This window comes from Cibotium barometz, chromosome 56 (genome assembly GCF_041138505.1).
Source record: "Cibotium barometz isolate CiBa-2024 chromosome 56, ASM4113850v1, whole genome shotgun sequence".
NCBI lineage: Eukaryota > Viridiplantae > Streptophyta > Polypodiopsida > Cyatheales > Cibotiaceae > Cibotium > Cibotium barometz.
Window position 1 is genome coordinate 41422398 of NC_141101.1, and position 24516 is coordinate 41446913.

Consider the following 24516-nt stretch of genomic DNA (forward strand, 5'->3'; position numbering starts at 1 on the left):
CAAGCCGTGCATGAATATTATGAGATTTTAAATAGCCAGAATCAAGTTCAATTGAAACATTTGATAACCCAAATTCAAGCCATGCATAAATATTATAGGATTTTAAATAGCCATAATGAAGTTCAAAAGACATATAGAGTGTAGGGTTGAGAGACAGAGAAAGACAAAAAAGAGATACATTGAGGGTTAAAGACGAGCAAGACAAAAAAGAGATACATTGAGGGTTAAAGACGAGCAACCCTCCTCACAACAATGAGAAGGTATATTCTGAGAGACAAACAAAGACAAAAAAGAGATACATTGAGGGTTAAAGACGAGCAACCCTCCTCATAATGGGAAGGTATATTCACTTGATTAAGGTACCTTAATACTACTAAGCTCTAAGACTGTTAAGCTTGGTTAGAATCAGACTACGAGAATGAGATGCCAACCCTAAAGTCTCACACATCCTTGAAGCTTAATCTATACGAGCAAGAATGCATAATCTAGATCACAACATATGCAACACATTTTATACAAATAACAAATTTTAAATTCATACAATTGAGATCCTATAGAAATCCCTTCAATTTAGTTATGAGAGAACCATGCTAACAACAACAACTTGAGGGCATAAAAAACGTTTATTGTGTATCCACAAGTCAAAATTCAATCGATGTAGAGAGAACAAGAATATTTATAGCCATAAAAAGCTGTATATAATCTACATATGTACAAAGAGAATATAAATAGAAAAAATGTCCAATCAGCAATCTTTTGAGAGTAATCATATTATTCATATGATGCCCATTTATGTACCAATCAATGTGCCTAATATAGAAGAGGAAGATAAGTTGTTTCATCAAATGTATTTGATCAACTTGCGAGAGTGAAACAAGCTTCAAGTGCATAAATAACCGACCATAGAAAGAGTCACCTACACGGGCATCAACTGAAACTCGTTGTTAGCAATCCCACAAGCCCGAGAAGCTTGGGAGTAGTTTTTCAAGGAATGTAATGATTAACCTTCCGAGTCAAAGGGTGGATCAAAGTCTGAGATTGCTCAAGTTTTTCATGATGGGGAAAAGGATCGAAAAACCTTCAAATCAAGAAACCAAGAAGTCAAAACATAGTGTCGCTCAACTGAGCCAAAAATGTCATTTTCAGCAACTCCAATAAAGTGTCATAGTCAACTAGTTGACAATTAACAGCCACATCATATTGTCGATGCTTGATAATATGAGGTGGTACTTATGTGCCACGTCACCTAGCATGCCACCTCTGCAACAAACACACACACACACACCCACCCACCTTAACTCTCTCTCTCTCTCTCTCTCTCACACACACACACACACACACACACACCCCTTAATGATGTGACAATATTTATATGCCACGTGTACAACCACATCATATTGTTGAGCTTCAACAATATATTAACATAACATACAAATATGGACACGCCATCAAGGTGTGTGTGTCTGTGTGAGAGAGAGAGAGAGAGAGAGAGAGAGAGAGAGAGAGAGAGAGAGAGAGAGAGAGAGAGAAGTGAGGTGTGTGTGTGTGTGTTAGAGAGAGAGAGAGAGAGAGAGAGAGAGAGAGAGAGAGAGAGAGAGAGAGAGAAGCGAGGTGTGTGTCTTTACCAAAATAGCAAGGGCACTAGTGAATATGTATAAACACCTCTCGCTAGTAAACAAAGCACTGTTACCAATTGAGTCAACACTTGTTGGAAGGACTCATATTTTAAAGGTGTAGGTGATAGAATCATAGAACAAGGAAAGAGAATGTGGTTATTGAATATGGGTCCCAAATTCTTTTTTGTATTAATTAATTAGTGAGAGGGGACTTGAACCTTAGTATAGGTGTAAGCTGAAAACCTTAGAAAGTATTTTTTTTGGTTTTGACGTGTGGCAGTGGGAGGTTGGTGGGATCTTACGGGAGTTTTCCAGAGAGTTCGTTTCGCCGCCTCTCTCTCGCTTATGATGCAAAGACCATGCTATCCTCTCTCTCTCTCTCTCTCTCTCGCGACGTATCGTCCACAAAGTAGGCTCTTCTCTCTCTTGTCGTATTTGCTTAGCCTGTCTCTTAGCTCCCATCGTATTTGCTCAGGCTCTCTTGTGCCACGGCGTATTTGCTCAACTCCTGACGTATGTGCTAAGGTTCAAACCTTTGGTTTCAACCTTAGTACATATATTAAATTAGTACCCGCTTCTGGGCACTAATTAATATGTATATGCTATACACATAAATTATAAGTTATTGATACAATTCAATTAAATTATAAGTTGGCCGGGACTTGGGGTCTTCAAGCTATGGACCTCCATAAAATTCACGTATTTAATGTAAATGATTATTGGTGTAATTGGTTTTTTTAGCTAATATAAAAAAACTCACGTATTTATGATGCTCGTGATGGCTCTGGGTGTAGGCATAAAAAGCCACCTAGGGTAGGAGACATGTGAGAAGAAGCACATGATGTGACCGATGAGAGAAATGCGTGCGGATGTGAGTGTTGAGGTTACAAAACTTGCTTTGGAAGGCTAAGTCATCATTTAGATATTTGAAAGCTGGACCCCATAAAGGATGTGGCATATCGACCGTTTAGTTTGGTAGTTCAAAGGCGCGCTAACATTTTCTGTTAGCGCGGAAAGCTGCAAATGTTTTCTGTGTGTTGTTCCATTTGGGTCCCAAAGTTCCACTCTACCCTCCTGGCGGCGACATCATACGCCCAAAAAACGTCACTCAGCTTCGCCCTCCCGCCAAAGAAAGAAAGAGAGTACGCACCATACGAGTACTCTCTTCTTTTCTTGGACTGATCCGTGCCTGAGAGGCCCTTGTTTCCATTCTGCGAGGTCTTCTCTGAACCTTGTCTCTGTGCATCGAGCTTTCTGGCGTAGGATTCAAGCACAGTCATCGCCATCCAGGTCTGCAGCGCTTTGCCCTTTCTGCTCTTTGCAGTTTCGATATTTGCTCTTGGTAGCTTGTGGAAGACTGTTGCACTGTGGCATCAGTTGAGCAAGCCATGTTATGTTGTCTGACATTTCGCCAGGCGATTTCCATGGCCCTTGCAGTGATTTGATGCACGATCCGTATGCCTTTTCCAGTCCCCGGTGCGTTTATCCCGCATGCGCAGTTTTTTTTTCTTTTGAGGAAACGGAAAGCGAGCAGAAGGGGCAGTCTCAGGTTGGAGTGCGAGCCAGAAACCAAGTTTTAGCAGGCATTTGAACGAACTTCCATTTTGAAATCTTTGACAAGCATAGAACTGGACGAGAGAGTTGAGGTTTTTCATTTTTGAATAGATGCCGAGAGAGTCTAGGGTTTTCATTCTGATGCTGAGGCAAAGTGTTCTGGCTGCATCAGCAGTTGAACCGTAGGGTTTCCAGTTGAGCTTTTGGGAATGGCTACCACGGAAAGGCCATCAATTCCGCAGCAAAGGCGCATTTCACGCTCCCTCACCACCACTGGACAGTTCTCCTCGGACTTTAGAGACAGCGAAGTTGTCCCGTCATCCTTGTCACAGATTGCAAACATCTTACGAGCTGCCAAAGAGATCGAAGGACGGAATCCTCGGGTTGCCTACTTGTGTATGGCCGTCTTGCACCTGAACTGGTTTTCAATAAATTTTTGGTTTTCAAGATCTTGTGTGTTTGAGAATGTGATATACTGCATGAATGGCCTTACAGGTCGCTTCCATGCGTTTGAGAAAGCACACCGATTGGATCCCCATTCAAGAGGCAGAGGAGTTCGCCAGTTCAAGACAGCATTGATCCAGAGACTGGAAAAAGTACGTGGGTGGATCCCTCAAGACCCTTTGCATGGTCTGAAAGGATTGTTTTAGAGTTCACTAATTGTTTTAATGCATGTTGTCTCTTTATCCTTCTTCATAAGGGCAGAAAACACAGAAAGATAAGTAGGCTTCCTCAATTGGAGGTTAGCCTCACCCTTGCTGCTTAGTGCAAGCTTTGCATTCCAGGAGCAAATCACACTCCAGGAATTGCACTCAGAAGCTTTGTAATTACATCTTTCTGAAGAATGTACTGTGTAACCAGTTGAGAAAAGATGGCTGTTGGTCTTCTTAAAACATAGGTTTGGCTTTGTTGTGTCAGGATGATGAAGAGACGGCCTCGCAGAGATCTGAATCAAGTGATGCAAAGGAAATGCGCAAATTTTATCGATCATATTATGAAGACTATGTGAAGGCCCTGAGTGGAGCTGAGCAGAAGGATAGGTAATCTTGAGAATAGCAGAAAGATTGGTTATTCATAAGTGCCACATGTAGGATGTTATACTTTTGTTCTTTAGCACACAGGTTGAGGTTTTGTCAGTCAGGCAATTCCTCTCTGATGCTATAGAGGAACTTCTGATTCATTTGACCATGTAATACCAACATCTTCTTCCACTGTGCACAATTCTTAAGGTTCTCACTAATAGATGATATCGTACTACAAAGGGCCTTAGCTTTCCACAAGCTGTGTCTTAATAAGGAGGTTACTCTACTAAAATGATTAGGTCAAGTCCAACATTGAAGCATGTATTGTGAAATCCCTCACATTACTTCAATTTTTACCACAAATGAGGTATAGGTTTCCTTGAAGTATTGCCCTGTTTGGTGGTTGTGCTGATAAGATTTGATGTATTTGTCCGTCTGTGGTCTGCTTGCAGTCCCTACATAGAGTGTTTTTTTGGGTTTGGTTTTCTTCTTTTCATTAGCCATCTTATTTTATTTTGTATTAAATCAATTCTAGATGCCTGGCTACCACTGGGTCAGTTCAGGATTACATACATTTGGGGATGCAAAGATGCGCACTTGATTTGGTGCTCAGTGGTCCGTTTCATTAGCAGCTTCAGGAGAGCCAGGGTTAATATCACTTGGGGCTCTACAGCTTGGTTAACCTGGTCTGGTCCAGAGGTTTTATGAGGCAAGGGATTGTGACCTTGCCTTTATGGCTTGTAGAGGGGTGGTTCACATATGCACTTTGGAGCAGGTTCCTTACTCATAGTCTCTACCGCCTAGAGGTTAGTGAACTCTTGCTTGGAGATTTTTGCTAGTATTACAGCTTGGCAGATTTGGAGAGCTAGATGCTGGAGGCTATGAATGGCACTTTGTCCGTTTACACTTAGTCGATATTATCGAGTCTGTCATGGCCACCTGGGATTGTATCCAGGGAGCCTCAAGATCTGCACAAGCAAAGCATAATGCGCTCTTTTTTTTCATCCTCAGGGCCACCTTGGAATCATCAGCTCCTGAATTGCTTTTGCACATGCCTCCCATTTTCGGATGAGTCTTTCTGCCGGCCTATGGTCGTGGATTTGTATTGATGTGTTCATACTTAATAGACGTCATTTTATGCAAATTTTTTTTCAAGGTTTTAGTAGTCTGTATTTTCTACTCTCTCTTGCTGTTGTGTTCATCATCTTAGTCATCCTGCATTGCCTAGAAAATTGTAGCTTTCTGAAAAATCTCACGGGTGTTCCTACATTTGTTGCAGAGCAGAGTTGGCAAAAGCATATTTAATAGCAGGAGTGCTCTTTGAGGTTCTATGTGCAGTGAATAATGATGAAGTTGTTGGGCCAGAGGTAGGAGTGGTTGGCAGTTATGGAGCTTGAGTTTTTTTTGAAAAGATCGGTAATATTTAATATTGGATTATTGTGCCAAGAAACGTGAGGATTTTGGGATGGTTTTCCTATAAGATAAGGCTTCTTAACTCATTACTTAATTGCAGATCATTGCAGCTAGCAAGGATGTTGAGGAAAAGAAGGAGATTTATGCTGCTTACAACATTCTTCCTTTGGATGAAGATGGGGCATCCCTGGCAATAATGAATCGAGAAGAGGTGTGTGCCGAATCATTGATGTGCCAGGATTTGTATTTCTGTTATCTGGAATAAGTCAGCCACAATGATAACAAAGAGGTCGTGGTAAAGACAATGCAATATTTCTTGCTAATTTTTTTTCATATTATTTTGGGAGCAAGGACTGTATTTAGCTTTGTCTTTTGGTAGGTCACTTTTCTTTGAACTGATCTTAAAAATGCACAAACATGTTTTAGATACGATGTTCGTTGAGATTACTATCATTGTGTTTCGTATTGTGGCATACGCCAAGCTAGGACTCTATGAAACAATGAGGCCTTCTTTATAATTGAGTTTAGCGAGTTTTTATTAGCAATCCTTTAAACAACATACATGAACTGAAAAGAGTAGTCAAGATGACACTAGATGGGGTCCCAATTACCCACTGAAGGGCCCTCCCCTTTGCAAGCAGGAGTGTGTGCTTTATTTCTTCCAGAGAACTGAATACAAGCTGAACTGTGTCCACAAGATTGAGGGGACAAACTGACTGGTTGACTGCCAAACACAAGGACAAAGTGACCAAACGTTGGGCAGAATTGTGCATAAGCAAAAGACGGTAAAGGCGTTTGAGTGCGCGAAGCTCTGAATCCTACCCCGTCTTGCTCAAACCTGTGCCCCCCTCCCCTCTCTCTCTCTCGCGCGTTTCTGTGCCCGCTTCCCCTCCGTTTCCTTTGATCTGCGCCTGTGCCGCCCTCATCTCCTCCACTCCCCCTTCTTCGCGTTGTTTTGTCCCCCCTTTTTTGCCTCTATTCTGTTCCGCCCCTTGCACCCTCCTCCCTAGCCCGCATTCTTCCTCTTCCCTTCGCTGTTGAGCCCCCCTTCTGCGCCGCCTTGCACCCCCTTCCCTTGCACCTTTCCCGCTCCCCCTCCCTTCCCCCCTTTTGTTGCCCCGCATCCCCTTTCTCCTTCTTTTCTCCCTTCCCTTCTCTTTCCCGCCTTCACTCCCCTTCCCCCCTTTTCCCCAACTTCCCTCTGTCGTGTTTGCTTTTGTTTTTTAGGTTCTTTGGGGCGTTTCTTATCTCGGCAAGTTTCGGTTTTTTCTTGTCTTCACCATAAGGAGGACTCCATGGCATCTGCTCTGTCATCCTCGATCGAGGCCGCCGTTGCTTGCTTATCCTTTTTCGAAGCGGACCTTCAGATCCTCGCCACGATAGTTGCAGCATTAGAGGCATCCACCTTGGTTTGCAAAATTATTGGTAGTCGCTCGGCGCACGGACAACTCAGAGATCTCTTATAGGCAAGCCTCATTGGTGAGTTTGCAAAGATCACAGACATTCATCCTCTGGGGCGAGGCTACTACCAGGTGGAGTTCGACTTGTTAGCGGCGTCAAACCGAGTCTTGCAACTGAGCCTCCTTGCATTGCGTATGGCGCAAGCCTTCTTTGCATGGTGGCAACACGGTTTCGACCCTGCATTTGGCCCTCTGGTTGGTGTATCTGGCTTCCCAGTGATAGTTTGCTTTCCAGGCCTTAGAAAGGAATACCTTCTTCCTTCCCAGTGATAGTTTGCTTTCCAGGCCTTAGAAAGGAATACCTTCTTCCTCCCAGTGATTGGTGATGTCATCGGGAGAGTGATGGAATCCCCTCCCCTAGTTGCCTCGGCCCTCAATGGGCAATCGGGTTTCCATCCCTCTGCATCTGTGTTGCCTCGTCAGATTCAGTGCCTCACGTTATATCTATTCCTCGATCCCATCATGCAGTGGGTGGAGTATTCGGGCCTTCCAAGTCAATGCTTCATTTTTTGTATGGAGGCGTTTGTATTTTTGTCAGTGAGCAGCTTTTACTGATAGTCGACAGGCTCAGGAGTTATAGTTCCTGGGAGAGCACATTGGGTTACCATTTTGAGTGGAGAGGATAGCGTTGGCTTCCTCAATGTTTATGTCCCGAATGTTGCTGCAGGTAGAGCCCTCTTTTGGAGCACAGTCCGGCAGGTCCTTCCCCAGGCCGACTTTTGGTGCATGGGTGGTGACTTCAACATGAGAGGCACAGAGTACAAGCTTGGAGGAGGCATGGCCGCAGTTTCAGTAGAGTACTTTGCCTGGGAGGAGATGATAATGGTACTTAGGGGACAAGACCCTTGGCATCTTCTTGAGTTTGGGCGTAGCCCTTGGAGCCTTAGCTTCTGTCGATCGGATAGGAGGAGCATTGGCCCCAACCTCTCTAGACTTGACAGATTTTACGTTGATGAGTGGGCTTGCAGCCGTGGGGACATGATTGGTATCTTGGCAGGCACTAGTTTTTCGGATCACGCCCCGGTTATTCTGTTCCTAGAGGACCCGTGGAGGCATGACAAGCATGCGAGCTCTAGGATTCCGGATATACTTATTCAAGACCTTGAGATCTGTAGTAGGATAGAGCAGATATGGGCGGGACTGGACTTTACCTTAGGCTCTGCTGTGTGCACATTGGATGTTTGCCTAGGGGAGATCAACAGTTTCTTGCAGGAGGCAACCCAAAGTAGATTGGAGGGATTTTGGGAGTAGGAGAGGAGTATGAGGAGGGGTCTGGCCTCTCTACAACGGGTATAGAAGAGTTCCCGAGATAGCCCATGGATCGAGAGTCAGCTTGTTGCCGCACGCACAGAGATTAGATCCATTGAGGAGAGGAGGGTGGAGTACAGGTACCATGCCAGAGCTTCATTTTGGACTCGGGCCGTTGTGACAGTCTCACAGGGGATTTCTTTGAGATAGCCGATCCCCACAGGAGGAGAGATGGTATTCGCAGGTTGTGTGGCCAGGATGGAGCTATTGTTTTAGATCCCCCCAATGTGAGCCATCGTCACTGATTTCTTCCAGTCTCTTCTCACAGGTGCCCCATTGTCTCCACAGGTGATGGACACACGCGAGGGGGTCTTGCAGCACATGAGAGAGGTGGTTCCCCCCTCTCTTCAGTCCTTCTTATTAACTGCATTCATGATTGAGGAGCTGGCGGAGGCGGTGACGGCACTATCAGGGGAAAATGCTTGGGGGTGGACGGGCGTCCAGTCTCTTTCTTTCTTCATCATTGAGACCTCATGGAAGGTGGCCTTCAAGCTGCCTTCAATGAGATTATGCTCATAGGGACCATGCCCGAGAGGCTCTCAGAGGGTTTGATACACTTGATTTCTAAGGAGGGTGGTGACAGATTGGAGATCTGGCAGTGGAGACCCATCACTCTTCTAGGGACTGCCTATAAGATCTTGGCCAAGGCCATCGACATGAGACTTCAGCCCTTTCTCTTGGACTTGATTCATGACACTCAGATCGGCTTTGTTCAGGATCAGAGCATTCTAGACAACATATTCACCTTCTGGGAGGCGACAGCTTCAGCCAGGATGCGGCAGCAGGATCTCATAGTGCTACTCCTAGACTTTGAGAAAGCTTATGATAGGATGGATTGGAGCTTTTTGGAGGGCACGGCTAGTCGGATGGGATTCCCCGTGGAGTGGATTCGTGGGGTCTCAGGACTTTACTCAGCCTCGCACAACCAGGTTCTCATTTAGGGAGTCCGTGGCGACAGACTCACTCTTTCCCACTCGGTTTGGCAGGGCTGTCCTTTGGCACCTTACCTCTTCCTATTCGTCGTCAAGGCCATGAGTAGTTTTATCTCAGCCTAGGAGACCAGGTGAAACCGATCCCGCCAAGTGGGAAAGACTCCGTTGGACACCCACACGCTTAATAGCACAACTTTAAAACCACAAATATGAAATGGACAACTTAAAACAACTTGAAATTTAAATGAAATGAAATGGAAAGATGGACACCAGCACTGGGGCCGGAACGGGCCGACCCCCCCTCAATATATGACATATTTATTGGGAGTATTTAATGAATACAATGCTCCATGGGTTCCAAGAACCAGATAATGTCCATGTACATATGAAAACAGTACCAAACAAGTAGGCTCGAATTTTCGATGTAGAAGCTTGAAGCAGAACGACCACTAGTGTGGTCTAATCGCTACGGTCCTGTGCTTTCACTGGACTCCGCGGAGAGCACCTCACTGGTGTTCCGAGACCACGCACAAACAGGCGCTCTCGTACTAACGCCTGGCTCTCCCGATCTCAGCACCTTTGGACCGAGGTTCGCCAATATAGCTTGGACAACCCGGCACCGAACGGGTGTTGGCCGAGCGGGATGAATCCTTTATCAGATTTAAACATAAAATACTTTTTCAAATCTGAAAAATCACTTACTTGTAGATGGCTGATAGAAAACCAATACTTGTGGTGTTTGTGTAGAAGATGAAGCCACCCTTGTTGAAGTAACAGTTGCCTCGTGTAGAACCATCAAGTCAAACACCACCACAAAGGGTACAGCCGCCTGCTGTGAGAGAAGAAGTATCCACTTGCAAAGGAGGATAGAGACCTGGCTGCTGTGTGGAGGAGCAACCTGTTATGAAGAGAGTATTCACCCACTATTGTTTGCAAGAGGAAAGGGTTCTGCTGGCTGGAAACAGGCACACAGCCACCACAATTGACAGTTTTGTGTAGCCGGTTGATGGATGGTAGGCGCCTAACTGCAGCCTGCGCAGCCTGTGATATTGCAGCCGCCTAGAAAAGTGTAAGCGCAGCAGTACAGTGAGATGATGGCAGCCGCTTGTATGGGAAGGCTCACAGCCGCCAGCAAGGTTGCCAGGCGAAGAGGAGGCAGCCTGCTGAAGATTCAACGCAGCCTGCTGGAGTTATGGCAGGTGCCACCAATAGAGAAACAAATGAAGTCGCCTCAAGGAGAAGGAACTTGTGCAGCCTGTATAACTGAGAGCGCCACCGTCAGCTTGAGGGAGAGAAGTTGGCGCAACCAGTAAGAAGCGAAAAGATGAACGCAGCCACGATGGGAGCGCATACCTCTTCCCTCAAAGGGTGGTCGTGGAGTTTATTTTATTAAGGTAGGAGGAGGAGTAAAACTAAAGATTTCCACGCATGCATGTGGGGGAACTAGTGGGGGTAGGTGACCATGCCCACCCCCACACACTTAAAAGTGGGGCTCCCCACCTTGGCCCCTAAGTGGGTGCCCAAAGGGGGTGCCCACATTTAAGTGAATGTAAACACCTAACCTTATAAAACAAAGGGGTTAGAATAAAATATTAAAAACAACATGTGCGACATACTTACCACCTGTTCACATGCACTAAAGCTCGTCAGAATACAGAGCAGACTTCACGACTCACTGGCAGGCGTCCCCGCTCAGTAAGTAACACGTCAAGCAGGCAAACACACAAATACATGTCATGCGAAAACAGTTTCAAGCATGCAAATCATGTGTGCATGTGCAAATAGTAACATGGACATATCTTCCGTTCATGGAACAAGTACAAAATATCTGTCGGCACAAAACTGGCACGACATAAAAACATAAAAACCTGGTCTTCCTATGGAGTGACAGTCCCATAGGTAAGACACAATTCCAGGCACGAGTCTCCCTATGGTGTGACAGTCCCATAGGCAAAACACGGCACAAATACTGGCTCTTCCATGGCGTGACAATCCCATGGGTCGAACACAGTCCAGGTCATACACGGGTGGCACTGGTCTGGCTCCCGTCCATACGACACCATCTTGCTAACACACGGGTGGCACCAGTCTGGCTCCCGTCCATGTCAGCAAAATACTGGCCTCTTCACACGAGACACCGGCCTGGCCTCAAGTGAACGAGACGCAAAAACTGGAGATGGACCAAATGGTCGGCCAATTGGTGACACCAGGCTTCAGGGTGCGTCTCCCCTCCGCATGCAGGAGGAGCTACTTGACTCTAGAGTTTGCAGATGACACATCATTGTCATCTCAAAAGATGTGGGGAAAATCTCCAGAGATTTGTGGAGGCGATCGAGGTTTTCTGTCGCGCATCAGGAGCAGAGGTCAACTGGCACAAGTCGTGTGGTTTTTGGGTAGGCTCAGCACCCGCCCTGACTTGGCGCCCAGTTGAGGCTTTCCAGTGGATCTCGAGGGGCGGGCATTGATATTTGTCCCGAGCAGCATCTCGCCGCTCTTCTTTTCTGTATTCGGAAGAAGCATTTATACTGGAGTTTTGCGAAGCTCTCTCTAGCAGACAAAGTGGTGGTGGTGAACCAGGTACTTCTTGCCACCATGTGGTACATCACTTCTTGTCGGGCCTTCTCTCAAGCATGTATTAGCCAGGTACAACGATTGATCCAGAACTTCTTATGGGTCGGCTATGATGACGGGAGGCTAGCCAGGGCCAAGGTGGCATGGAGAGTGATCATTCAGCCATGTCGTAGAGGGGGGCTAGGCCTCATTGACCCTGCTATTCAAAGCCGTGCCTTGCTAGGCAAGGTGATTGTTAGAGAACTCCTTCCCGACGGTGAGTCTTGGAAGGACTTCATCTTGGCTCGGATTTCAGTCCGCACCTCGAGTCTTGGGGGCTTTTGGCCAGAGAGTACTAGATGGATTTTCATAGAGATGCGGGCCCGCGGTTTTAGTCCAGCTCTTGCGGACAACTTTGGAGCTAGCTTACTTCGAGCTTTGGATCATCTCAGGCTGATCCTTAGACAGATTGCTTTGGCAGTCTTAGAGGAGCAGCTTCAGCAGCCTTTGGTCTGGAACCCCTTGATCCGTTTACCCAGTGGGCACATGTTGGGGCCCCGATCGCATGTATCATGGGGTGCCTTGAGCATAGGACCAGCCAGGTCCCTTGAAGATTAGATCGCGCACATGCATTTACCCCCGGAGGTGCATGACAGGGGTCCGGGGTAGAGACATGCTCATCATTCACATCGACTCAACTATCCTCCTCAGGAGTGGTTGACTTCTATCCGAGACCCGACACCCCCCAATGTGGCTAGGTGTGTTTACTAGACATGATATTCTCGTGGTGGTCCACGGAGCAGATGAGGGCAATGGTCTGCTCACTTTTTATATTGAATCCCATGGCAGATTAGAGAGATCCGAGTTCCCCTTGGAGGATTTCAAGGCCAACACCTTGCAGAGGGTGAGGGTGATTGGTTTTTAGGCATGGGAGGGGCACGTAGACATAAACGTAGACGAATCATGGTAATCTGTTGCAACCCGAAGCATAAGCAGAGGCAAGGATAGTAAAAATACTCGCGGGATGGAGACAAATATAAATTAACCATAGCCTGTCCGTTATTAACAATCAATCAACTATGTCAAAAACTTTGAGAAAGGTTCGTTTCCGTAAAGGGAAGCGTGGAGTACAAAAAGGGGTTATTCACATTCAAGCAAGTTTTAATAATACCGTTATTACTGTTATGGATGCTCGAGGATAAGTTGTTCTTCGGTGTTCTGCCGGTGCTTGCAGATTCAAGGGTACGCATAAAAGTACACCATTTGCTGCCCAAGCAATAGCAGAAAATGCTATCCGCGATCGGTGGATCGGGGTATGAAACAGGCAGAAGTTATGATGAGCGGACCCGGTCCAGGGAGAGAGAGAGGGGGATGCCTAAGGCAGGGCTAGTGTCTGGAGTGAAGTCGTAACAAGGTAGCCGTACCGGAAGGTGCGGTTGGATCACCACCTTTTCAGGGAGAGTTAATGCTTCTTTGGCACTCAGGTCTTATACTCACCGTTCCAAACCTCGAAACGAGAAAATCCACACATCTAACAGATGGGATTCTATTTGTGCGGTGAAGCAAGACCAAGTCCATGAGCTTATTCTCTCATGTCAGAACAAGTTGGGAGTAATCCCCATACTTCCTCAGGAAAGTACGAGGGATGGATATGGGATGGGGGTTCCCCCGCATTCAGTGTTGCGGGCCTCCCTCCCTATCCTATTAGGTTAGGAGGCCCGCATGACGGGCTATTAGCTTAGCGGTAGAGCGCGCCCTTGATAATCGCGTCGTTGTGCCTGGGCTGTGAAGGCTTTTATACACACGGGTAGTCTAATGTGCCCATCGGTGCCTGACCCGAAGATGCGTATCATCCAAGGAACGTTAGCATGGCGTACTCTTTCCATTCTTGACTAGACTGGGTCTCAGGACCAAACTACTCTTCAGGAATAGATAGATGAGGCGATTTAGGTGAGATCTCATGGGGATTCAACCTCCCATTCACTCGGGGGATTCGGGCGATCCGGGGAGGACCGATTACCGCTAACAGATCCCCCCTTCTCAAGAATCTATACATTTCTTATCAGTGTATAGATGGCTATCTCTTGAGCACAAGCTGATAAACTTCACGAGTTAATATTCCTGTTCTATCCCTTGTTGGTCCCGAGGGACGGAGGAGGCTAGGTTAGCCGAAAGATGGTTATCGGTTTAAGGACGCGAAGTTAATGGACCCATTAAGGGTAATAAGGGGTAGAGAAAATGCCTCGAGCCAACATCCGAGCACTAGGCGCTACGGCGCCGAAGTAACCCACACCACACTCCCAAGAAAAGCTCGAACGACCTTTGACAAGTGGGTACCTGTACCCGAAACCGACACGGGTGGGTAGGTAGAGAATACCTTGTGAAAGGATTTTTGGAATTCTAGAGAGCCCAAAATAGTACAAGTACTGAGAACGGGGGATTTCCATTACAGATGCATTAGAGGATTTTTGCTAGAGAATGACATGTTTTTGTGTCCGGCCTGCCTGGATGTGTGAAGGGATAGGTAGTGCCGAGGATGCCTGGCCGTGCATACTGCTTACCCAAGTGGAATGCCCCCTGTCTGCTAATAAATCTATCGCATTTTATAGGGTTTTAAACATGTGAAAAGAGGCCCAAAAATGGGACATTTTTATAATGACCCATTTATAAGCTTTTGAGTTTACACATTTAAATGTGGATGGGCACTATTAATAATATTGGGCACTATCATTAAGGTTGGGCATCACATGTACTCTATTTGGCAAGAAGACTCGTGGAGAAGAGGAATAAAATAGTAGATGTGAGATGTCCCCCCAAGGGAAAGAATTCCATTTATACGTGGCTTTATAAAAATTTAACAAATTTGCATTCTTAAAGGTTGGTCGACCAGGTCCACTTTCGGTATGAAAAACACACGCAGGTTGGTGCGAAGGTTCTCCAGGCGGCTGCTGCTGCTGGGTGATGCGCTTTACTCAAGTTCCCATTCGCCAGGCGACGACTGTAGTGTTTGCTGCACCTGCTCGTGTTGTACTTGTTGCACCTGCCTGTATCGTACATGTTACATTTGCCCGTACTACACTTGCTGAATCTGCTCTAGCTGATGTACTGTACCTGTTGTACGAGATATACCTGCTGACTGTACGGAAGCCAACCGATGCTGTGTTGCATCGGGCTGACTGTATGGAAGCCCTACTACTGCTGTGCTGCATCTCTCCGACTGTACGAAAGTCCTACTGATGCTGTGCTGGACCAGGTTTACTGTACATAAGCTCTGCTGTTGCTGTGCTGCATCTGTCCGACTGTACGGAAGCCCTATTGATGCTGTGTTGCACTTGGCTGACTGTACAGAATCCTACTGATGCTGTGCTATGCCTAGCGGACTGTACGAAATCCCTACTAGTGCTGTGCTGCACTTGGCTGACTGTACGGAAGCCGTATTCCCTATTGATGCTGTGCTGATTCTGATATGCTGTACAGAAGCCCTACTGAAGCTGTGTTGATTCCGATACACTGTGCGGGAACCCTAAAACCACGACAGACTGCTGTGTGGAGTTATCTCTGCTGTACAAAGACTTCCCCATCATATGAGTTGTTGTACCAGGGATTATAGAGGAAAGTTTCTTTTTGCTACAATTCACACTTGCGGGGCTTTTGTGAGGCAGGGCCTAGACCTTGTGAGCTCCATCAAGGGGGGAAGCTCCCCTTGCCTTGGGCTTGGGCGGAGGTTTATCTTTTTGGTTTCATTTGTTTTTTTTTTAATGCACATGTTAGAAATTTGGTGCAAAGCATCCTCATACTTGTACTAAAAAAATACTCCTTGGAATGAAGTTGTTCCTAAGGGGGGGGTGGCCCGTTCTGGCCCCAGTGATATCTTGAGAGAGGTTAGCTTTCATTTAGTGTTTCTACTTGGGTTCCCGCGCCGTTACATTGACCTCTGGCCAACTCACATTAGGTCCTGTCGACTGCTGCCCAGGCTCCATAAAAGGCTATCGACTGTTGCCCAGGCCGCACATAAGGCTATCGATTGGGTCTTACTAGTGGGGCTGAGCGTGATTATCACCCATTGCAAGGCTTTCCCTCCATGGGTTGGTCTTGGGGCTGAACTTAAAGCTGGCCCCTACCATATGGATGCACCCTAACATGCTTCTAATGCATTCTACTCCTAAGGCTGACATCTACATGAGGATTACTTGCTGAATTCTCCAAAGTGGGTTAAGAGGACTGACTTGACAGACCTCTATGGCTGGGAGACTATGTAGCTCGTGCTTGACATGTCCCGGACTGGGGCTCACAATGGGGTCATGGCATACGACAAAATATCATAAGAAGGTACACGTTTCTTGCATTGTTGATGAGCCAGTGTGTTACCATGTACCATAGTGCATGGGTGCACGTGACACACATACATTGCACATCACATTGTAAACTTTCACACATCACATTCTAAGCTTTGCTTTGTGGCATTTCAAAAGTAGCGTATATATTTGCTTGGTTTCAATCACATTTATGGTAAAGCATGTATGATTTGCCAAAGGTTTGGGAGAAATTCCCTAAGCAAGCAAGCATCACTTGTGTATAAAGAAGAGTAACTCAAATGTCATTCCATTATACATATAGGGAGAAATTTCCTAAGCAAGCAAGCATCGCTTGTGTATAAAGAAGAATAACTCAAATCTCATACCATTATACATATAGCAATAACGTAGGAAAGGAAGCCTGGAATACCAAATTGGGAGACAACATGCTATATTATTTTTGTAAGGATCATGTTACAAAATGTTGTCACAAATCTTTAATCTCACGGACACGCAGGGCATGTTAATCTTGACTAATAATCATCATGTGGGGCATGTTAATTCTAGTTATTTTTGAAACATGTGTTTGTTTTGGGTGAGGCTCATGAAGGAGTAGATCTGTGGTAGGGCCCATAGAGATCTTGGGTGGTGCCCATGTTGATATCTGAGATTTTAGGTGGATCTCGTAGAGATACTTGCATCCAACGGGCGGGGCTCGTGGGATTTGTATTATTTGTGGAATACAAGAGATCATACGGGTGACCATCTAAGTTTTCATATGTATATGCATAAAAGATACATAGAGCTGGGGATGCCTGAGGAGCCTATGGACGCATGTGTGCACACTTACTTATATGGGACTAAAGCGGTGATTTTATGGGTTTTGTAGATGTTAAGTACTCTCGAAACTTACTTTATACCTTATTGTCTATTTGCACTAATGTTTGTGGGTGTAGGTTCACATTTTCATAAAAAAGAGACGAGACATCTTATAAGTTGGGCTCGTGAATGAAGGCTTTCACATGTATTCAATGTTATGGATGCTTGGGAGTTATGAACAACACACTTTTAATATGGTTTGGGCCTTAGATCATAAGTTTGGGCACAAGATATGGGAAAAGTGGGGCATGTATATGAAAACCTCTTCACTAGCTCCTTCTAAATCATCATTGCTAGGTAGTGTCCTATAGACTGAACATCACCATTCTAGTGTACCCTTTTTTGGATTGTATGACATGCTATTTCTGTTCACTTGGACTGTTGTTCTGTGCGCGCATTTATCTTTACATACTATGTTGTACGCCTGTAACTGCTGTTGGAGGCTACAGTTCTTTGCGCCTATCTTTTGGGGTTGGAGATCGCCGCACACTACTCGCTTGTTGAACATTGCTATACAATATTTGATCTAATCATGAGCACTTGTGCAGCTTTGTCATACCACCGTAGAGGATAGTACGAACAACCACCATCATCTCTACTCTGCTCTGCAATCCACTTTGCTGTTGGTTGTACTTCTACATCACGTTGAGGCTATACATCTATTGTACTTTTCTTGTGGCCTCAAAGGTACTTTGTTGGCAAGTAGTTTTGGGTGAGGTTTTTGTAGTAGTCAAGAGCATAGTTGCAAGCATTCATTGCATTCGAGTTTGCCAAGTTTGCTAAAGAATGATTCAAACCTTGGCGTAAATGCATTCGTGACATTTACTAGATGACCAATTTCCAAAAACCATCTCAGTAGACTAACATGCCAAATTTGGGGCTTTTTTAGGGGAGTTTCAAATTTTAAAAAATATCAATAGACACTACGTGAAGGTTGTAGGCTTTGGGCTATAGTGGGCTACGCTTGTGGGGTACATCACACACCTTCAAGCTTCTTAACAATGTTGAAAGGTGAATGGCGATTGTACTCCCTGCATTGTAGTTTACTTATTCCAACATTCAGCAACGTTTTAATTCGGTATGCTTTGATGAGCCATGCCACCCAATATTTAGTATTTATACATTACCCAAGAAAAACCTAAAACATGGCTGACCGCCCAAATTTTTAAGTTGCAAAAAAAGTCAAGTTTGCAAGGTGTTGCAAACGTGAAAATGTAGCAAACGTTTGCAAATGAGAATGTTTGCTACTATGGTCAAGAGTATAGAGAGCGTTCGGATGTTCTCGTGGCCTTAGAGGTACTTTGTTGGTGAGAAGAACACTCAAAGGCTCTCTATACTCTTAACTATTGCATAAAAGCCAACTTGTTGTAAATCTCTGTTTGACCATCGATCTAAGGATGGAATGCACTGGACAATTGCAATTTGCTACCAAAGTTGTCGAACAGAGCTCGCTAGAAGTTGGATGTAAACTTTGGATCCTGATCTGAAGTAATGGTCCGTGGCAAACCACATACTGGATACCAATGTCGGAGAAAGAGTTGGGCTATATCTTCTGCCATGGCCGTCTGTTTGCATGGTATAAGCATACAAAATTTACTGAATCTATCAACTATCGTTATCCACTAAGTATTCTGAGATCTAGTAGATGCGGGAAGTGGTCCAATGAAATCCATCGAAATGTCGTCAAAAGGGTCCTCATCAGGGACGGGCAATGGTTGAAGCATCCTTGCCTGTTTGGTGTGAGATACTTTCACTTTCTGACATATGGGCATTGGGACATGCGGAAACATAGTTGTATACATCCTTGCGCATCTTTAGCCAATAAAATGATCTTTCTAACTTCTCCAAAGTATTGTTGATCTCGCGGATGACCACCAACAAGTGATTTATTGAGATCATGGAGGAGTGTTGGTCTCTCTCCCTGAGAACACATAGTCGACTCTTGTAAAAGAGCCAACTGTCGCGGTTTTGAATAAAGGGCCATACTCTAAGGAGTTTCGAATTCTAGGCAATCTGCATATTGTGTCTTCATACTATTTAAGTCCTTTCCTTGTATCTCCAACAGTCTTCGGAATGTCCCAATCGAGAATTGCCTTTATCTTCTCAGGGTAAGGGCGAATTTCGTCTTCTTGAACTCCAAATCTACTCTTCTTTACATTGATGTAGAGTATCTCGCAAAATCTGCAAGACCTTGTGCACATCCTTCTCGTGCTGTTCTACAGTGGCAAAAAAAAATAAGAATGTCATAAAAAAAATGAATAGATATCTACCGACAAGTATGGCGAAGACTCGAGACATCTTGTCGAAGGTAGTTGGTGCATTGGTTAAGCCAAAAGGCATGACCACGAACTCGTAATGACCTCGTTCTGTTCGGAAAACCGTCTTCGGGATATCGGCTTCAAAGATTCTGACTTGATGATAGCCACTTTTGAGGTTGATCTTTGTGAAGTACTTAGCACCGTTGAGTCTTTTGAGGATGTACTCTATCCTTGGCATGGGAAACTTGTTCTTGATTGTCAACTTGTTCAATGCTCGGTAATCCACACAGAGACGTGTGGTTTTATCTTTCTTTTGCAAAAAAAAAGAAGTGCAACAAATGGAGAGAATGAAGGCTTGATGAAAATAGACCTAAGCAATTGGGTGAGTTGTCTCTAACTCAGCTTCCAACGCCTTGGAAAGATGATACAGAAACTTACTGGTGGCTCAAGCCTCAGTTTAAGTACCAAATTGATACGATGGTCTTTAGGATGAGAGGGTGGGAGATCATCCCGCAACATGATGTCTTGAAACTGTTGGAGGACTCAGGAGTCATGTCTTGTGTGACTCTAATGGAATAGCGGTGGATGTCGATTCTGTTGTGGGCGGACATAGATCATCGCACACTCTGCTCCCTTTCTGATAGCTCTACTAGCCTGGAGGTGGGAAATGAGCGGAATATCTTGAATGCTTTGATCCTCATGGATAATAGTAGGCTCAGACAAATCTTCGATGATCGTGAAGGTGTCTTGCCTCCAATCAGGAATGGGATATTGGCGGAACCATTGAATCCTTGGGATCATGTCGCACTCGAGGAGGGGCGAGACAATGAAATGCCTCTGAAACTGGGTCTTCTGGACTGTGAAGGTGAATTGTTGAGCTTTCTAGGAGATATGGGTACACAAGCCGGTAGTGAACCCGGCCACATCCAAATGATAAGGCATCAGGGCACATCTCATCTTGGTCGCCAACTGCAGAGAGATGGCATCTTTGAAACTGCCCATGTCGAAAAGAACAACAAATTGTTGCTTGTTCATTGTGCCATAAGCTTTGATAAGACCTTTCTGAAGCTTCTCAATTCCACCCTCGTGTATATCATGGAATACCACTGTAGGTACTGCATTCAAAGCGGGCAAGAGCTGAACAACATTGGTGGTTGAGGGTAGGGGTGGAGGGGTTGGTACAATTGTGGTGGTAGCCACTGTAGAGGTTTGTTGCTTGCCTTTTTCCGTTTGCCATTTGGAACAATCATTCTTTGCATGCCACCGTGAGGTGGTAGAAAAACAACGGTTCTCTTTGAAGTGCCGCTCCTTCTCATCTGGCTGTAGGAATCTTCCGGTAAGGCCCTTCTTGATCTTTTCTTTAGGTGTCTTCTTGGGTCCTCCTTGTCGCTCCTTCCCAGTAGAAGAGCTATTCTTGCCCTTCTTCTTGTGGTCTTTGTTGTTGGATGCCCCCTTACTTGACTGTTGGTTGTCGGCTAGCATTCAATATTTTTATAAGCATTTTATGTCCAAACAGGACCTGGCCGACAACATGCTCTGGCCTACCAACATCAGGTGTGCATACATAAGCAGTCTCCAGATATTCAGTAGAAATCGTTCATCATCAGCAAAGTTATCAAGCCTCTTGCAGTCAATTAATTCAGCAATTCAGTTTCCTACCTCTTCAGGCAAAATCCTTGAAGTTCCTTGAGCATTCAGCCAGCATATGTGCAGTCCTACGGCTATCTTGGACTTGCATAAGTGGCCCCGAAGAGTCTTCTGCAGTGCCCCGAAGTGAAGATGTGCCACAAATGGATACAAGAGCGGTGCACGTACCGGCATTGAAGGTCCTGCATTGACACTCGAACAGGCATCTTCCAGAGATGGGAGATTCTACGAGAGGCTGTCACTTGGAGGGTATCTTCCAAAGATGGGAGATGCCACCGACTCCATCACATCTTGCAGGAATGCTTATATGGTCTCTCGACACATCCTTCGGAACATCCTGCTCTTTCATGCTACATCCTTGATACTACATTGTACCGTGAGCCTTGCGCTTTAGTCACTTGTCATCACCTTGAGCTGTGTTTTGTCCTCTGCATTGTGACGTGCACGGTACAATGAAGGACATGTAACAATGTTTTGGAGTAGTGCAAGTGTCTTCCAGCATCTTGTTCCTCTTGCAATCTTGTTCTCTTGCAATCTTGTCATTTGTGTTGTGTTATGCTCCATACTGTCTACTGGTACGTGTGCTGTGTATCGCGCTGTGAGCATTGAGAACTCCGGACATACTGTCCAGAAAAGAACCATCACTTAGTGTGCCAGGCAACCAACCCCGGTACAAGCATCACCCTCTGCCATTTTGAGATGACTGCCTCGAAGATAGGGGCTGGAGCACTCAGCACTCTTAGTGGAGCACAGAAAAGAAGGCTTTGCATAGAGCATCCAAGCAGCACCAAGTTGAAAATTCATGTGCATGTAGAGGGATGGAAGCTGAAAGCACAGTTCTCAGGAGCACTCAGCACTCTTAGTGGAGCACAGAAGAGAGACCCTTTGCACAGATTAGCCAAGTAGCACCAAGTTGGGAAACAAGAGGGGTTGTCAAAAATGCATGCGCATGGGAGAGGACGGGACAGAGGGATGGAAGCTGAATACTTAGTTCTCAGGCAGGGAAGACCTGGGCATGGAGGGTGGCCAGGTTGGGAAAAAGGGGTTGATGTATCATAAAGATCAAGGTAAGAAAATATCAAAATCGTAGCTAAGGAGAGGGTAGGTGTTGTATAAAGGTGTCAAGTGCATCCTGCACTTAGATGCCGTGGACCTGACTGTACAGGAAAAGTGCAAGCCTTGTGGCTAGGCACCTGGGCTCTTGTGAGCCCTTGTCCACGGACGTGTCAGCTATTGTGCCACCACAGGAAGGTCAAGCTCAGTTGTCCATGTCCTGCACTTGCTGTTGTGCTTGTCCCTGCACACTGATATACTGATGTATTCATGTTCTGGGCACTCACTTATTAGGCTAGTTGCAGGGTGAACGGGCATCTTTCAGACAGGTCTAGGTAGAGGAGCTCATTTGTGTGTGAACCTATCCGTAGCATGAAAACCAGCAATATACAAGCGGGTTTATGGTGGCGATTTTGGGGTGTGGGCTGTCCTGGACTGTGGACAGCCCATTGGCCAGGCCAGAGGGTGGGCAGAATGTAAGCATAGACACCCAATTCTAGGAGGCACACGTGTGAAATCATAAACATGATATTGTGTCTTTTTGCAAGTTGGCCATAACAGAGCCTGAGTCGGCCAGCACTCCCAGCCCCGTATCCCCTATGTAAGGGTGCTCCAAGCCTTGTGTTCAGCATGTGACAACGTTGGAAGACTCCCTCGCATTGTGAGCAAGCCATGGGCAGCTCAAAGCAAGAAACGCAAGATAGCCAGGTCTGAAGAAGGTGACCAGCAGCATTTTGCTGAAATGCAGCACGCAGAGGTCTCCAGGAAGGAACACGCAAGATCCGGTGCTGTGTGGCAGTACAGCAGATAGGCGGCCAGGACAACCCCTCTTTCAGGTGCTGTACACGTGTCCACGGTCTGTTTTGGTGCTGATTTGTAGCCCACCCACAGTCAGTCCCATACACATTCAGCAATACAAGAATATACACCTTCTCGGTGGAGACTCTTCAGAGGGTTATTTGGGATGCGGTATACTCCCTACTGTTTTTCTTTTTCATTTGTTCATGTGTAAATCATTAAGTTTATGAATGCTGAATTATGCTTTAATCAAAAGTTAGCAATTCTACTCCAAGATTCTGTATGCAACAAAAGGTGGCCTGCATAGGGAGAACAGTTCATAGGAGGCGGAGCAGTCAGCACTTTTAGTGGCAGTAAAAGGGTGCACAGAAGAGAGGTTTTGCAGAGAGCAGCCTAGGGACACAAAAATTGGGAAACAAAAGGGGTGGTTATGAATGCTGAATTATGCTTTAATCAAAAGTTCGCGATTCTACTCCAAGCTTCTGTATGCAACAAAAGGTGGCCTGCATAGGGAGAACAGTTCATAGGGGGCGGAGCAGTCAGCACTTTTAGTGGCAGTAAAAGGGTGCAAAGAAGAGAGGTTTTGCAGAGAGCAGCCTAGGGACACAAAAATTGGGAAACAAGAGGGGTGGTCAGAATACATGCACATTGAGGGAGGGAAGCTGGTTGCACAGTTTTGAGTAAGGACAGACCTGGGCATGGCATGTTTCCAGGTTGGGAAAAGGGCGTTAGAGGTACTGAAACAGAAGCTCCAATATGTACTTCTTTCTAGGTATGGCCTATAGTAGCAGCTTTTAACCTACTTTCAATGACATAGTAAAGTCTTAAGAATCATCAAAGTTAGAAATTGTGATATTCAAGTCTGACATGCATTGTCCCTGTTTTATTTGGTGGTGTGCCAGATATGTGCTGCCGTAGCTGCTTTGAGAAACATTGATTTATTAAAGAGGCCTTCCACCACCAAGCCGATAATGTCAGACCTTTTGGACTGGCTGCAGGTCATGTTTGGATTCCAGGTCTTCTCTGTTCCTGACCTTTCCTTTTGTTCATGAACATGCTTTTTTGTTTGATATTCTCTTTGTAACCTTTCAATGTGTTATTTTCCAGATGTGTTCTGGAAAATAACTTTTTGGCATTTTTTGAGAGCAATTTGATATGCTGACATGCAGAAAGATAATGTTGCCAATCAAAGGGAGCACCTTATTTTACTGCTTGCTAACATGCATGTGCGGCTGGATCCAAAACCTACTCTGAAGCTTAAGGTACCTCTGCAAACCTGTGCCTTTTCCCAATTGATTGGTTGCCTTGCTTGTCTTTATACATATTCTGATCCAGTCTTTAAATGTTTCAGCTGGATGACCGTGCTGTTGACAAACTTATGGACTCATTATTCAAAAACTACAAAAAGTGGTGCAAATTTCTGGATCGCAGGAGCACTATATGGTATTTCAAGGCCTGGAGTCCCATTATCAGGCAGTAGAACAGTGACTGCATGCTTTTTTTGACTTTGAGCTTGGTCAACCGTCAGATAAAGTGCGATGCCCCTTTCTGACATCACATGCTTGTGGCCAAATTTGCGGAAATTGCAGGCTTTCAACCAGTCAAAATGCTACCCAAGAAGATGTTCAACTGCGCAAGTTACTTTACATGGGACTCTACCTTTTAATTTGGGGGGAAGCTGCCAATCTTCGGTTCATGCCTGAGTGTCTTTGTTACATTTTCCATAACGTG

General features: G+C 45.5%; 1 protein-coding gene across 19 annotated transcripts in view; it reads left to right on the forward strand.

Moving 5' to 3' along the window:
• The first annotated feature begins 2625 nt into the window (after nt 1-2625).
• The window catches only part of LOC147607226 (callose synthase 5-like), an 80216-nt gene continuing 58325 nt past the window's right edge, over nt 2626-24516 (forward strand). For 3 of the 19 annotated variants that reach the window (XM_086791014.1, XM_086791026.1, XM_086791032.1), the window contains exons 1-11: nt 2628-2906; nt 3054-3165; nt 3346-3566; nt 3666-3766; nt 4089-4210; nt 5472-5559; nt 5706-5816; nt 23688-23801; nt 23955-24047; nt 24137-24228; nt 24375-24513. In XM_086791014.1, coding sequence (XP_086647140.1) covers nt 3380-3566; nt 3666-3766; nt 4089-4210; nt 5472-5559; nt 5706-5816; nt 23688-23801; nt 23955-24047; nt 24137-24228; nt 24375-24513 — 1047 coding nt within the window. In that variant the 5' untranslated portion in view covers nt 2628-2906; nt 3054-3165; nt 3346-3379. Of the gene's footprint in view, nt 3567-3665; nt 3767-4088; nt 4211-5471; nt 5560-5705; nt 5817-23687; nt 23802-23954; nt 24048-24136; nt 24229-24374; nt 24514-24516 lie in introns of all 19 variants that reach the window. The other 16 variants (XM_086791023.1, XM_086791031.1, XM_086791016.1 and 13 more) reach the window with 12 other exon arrangements.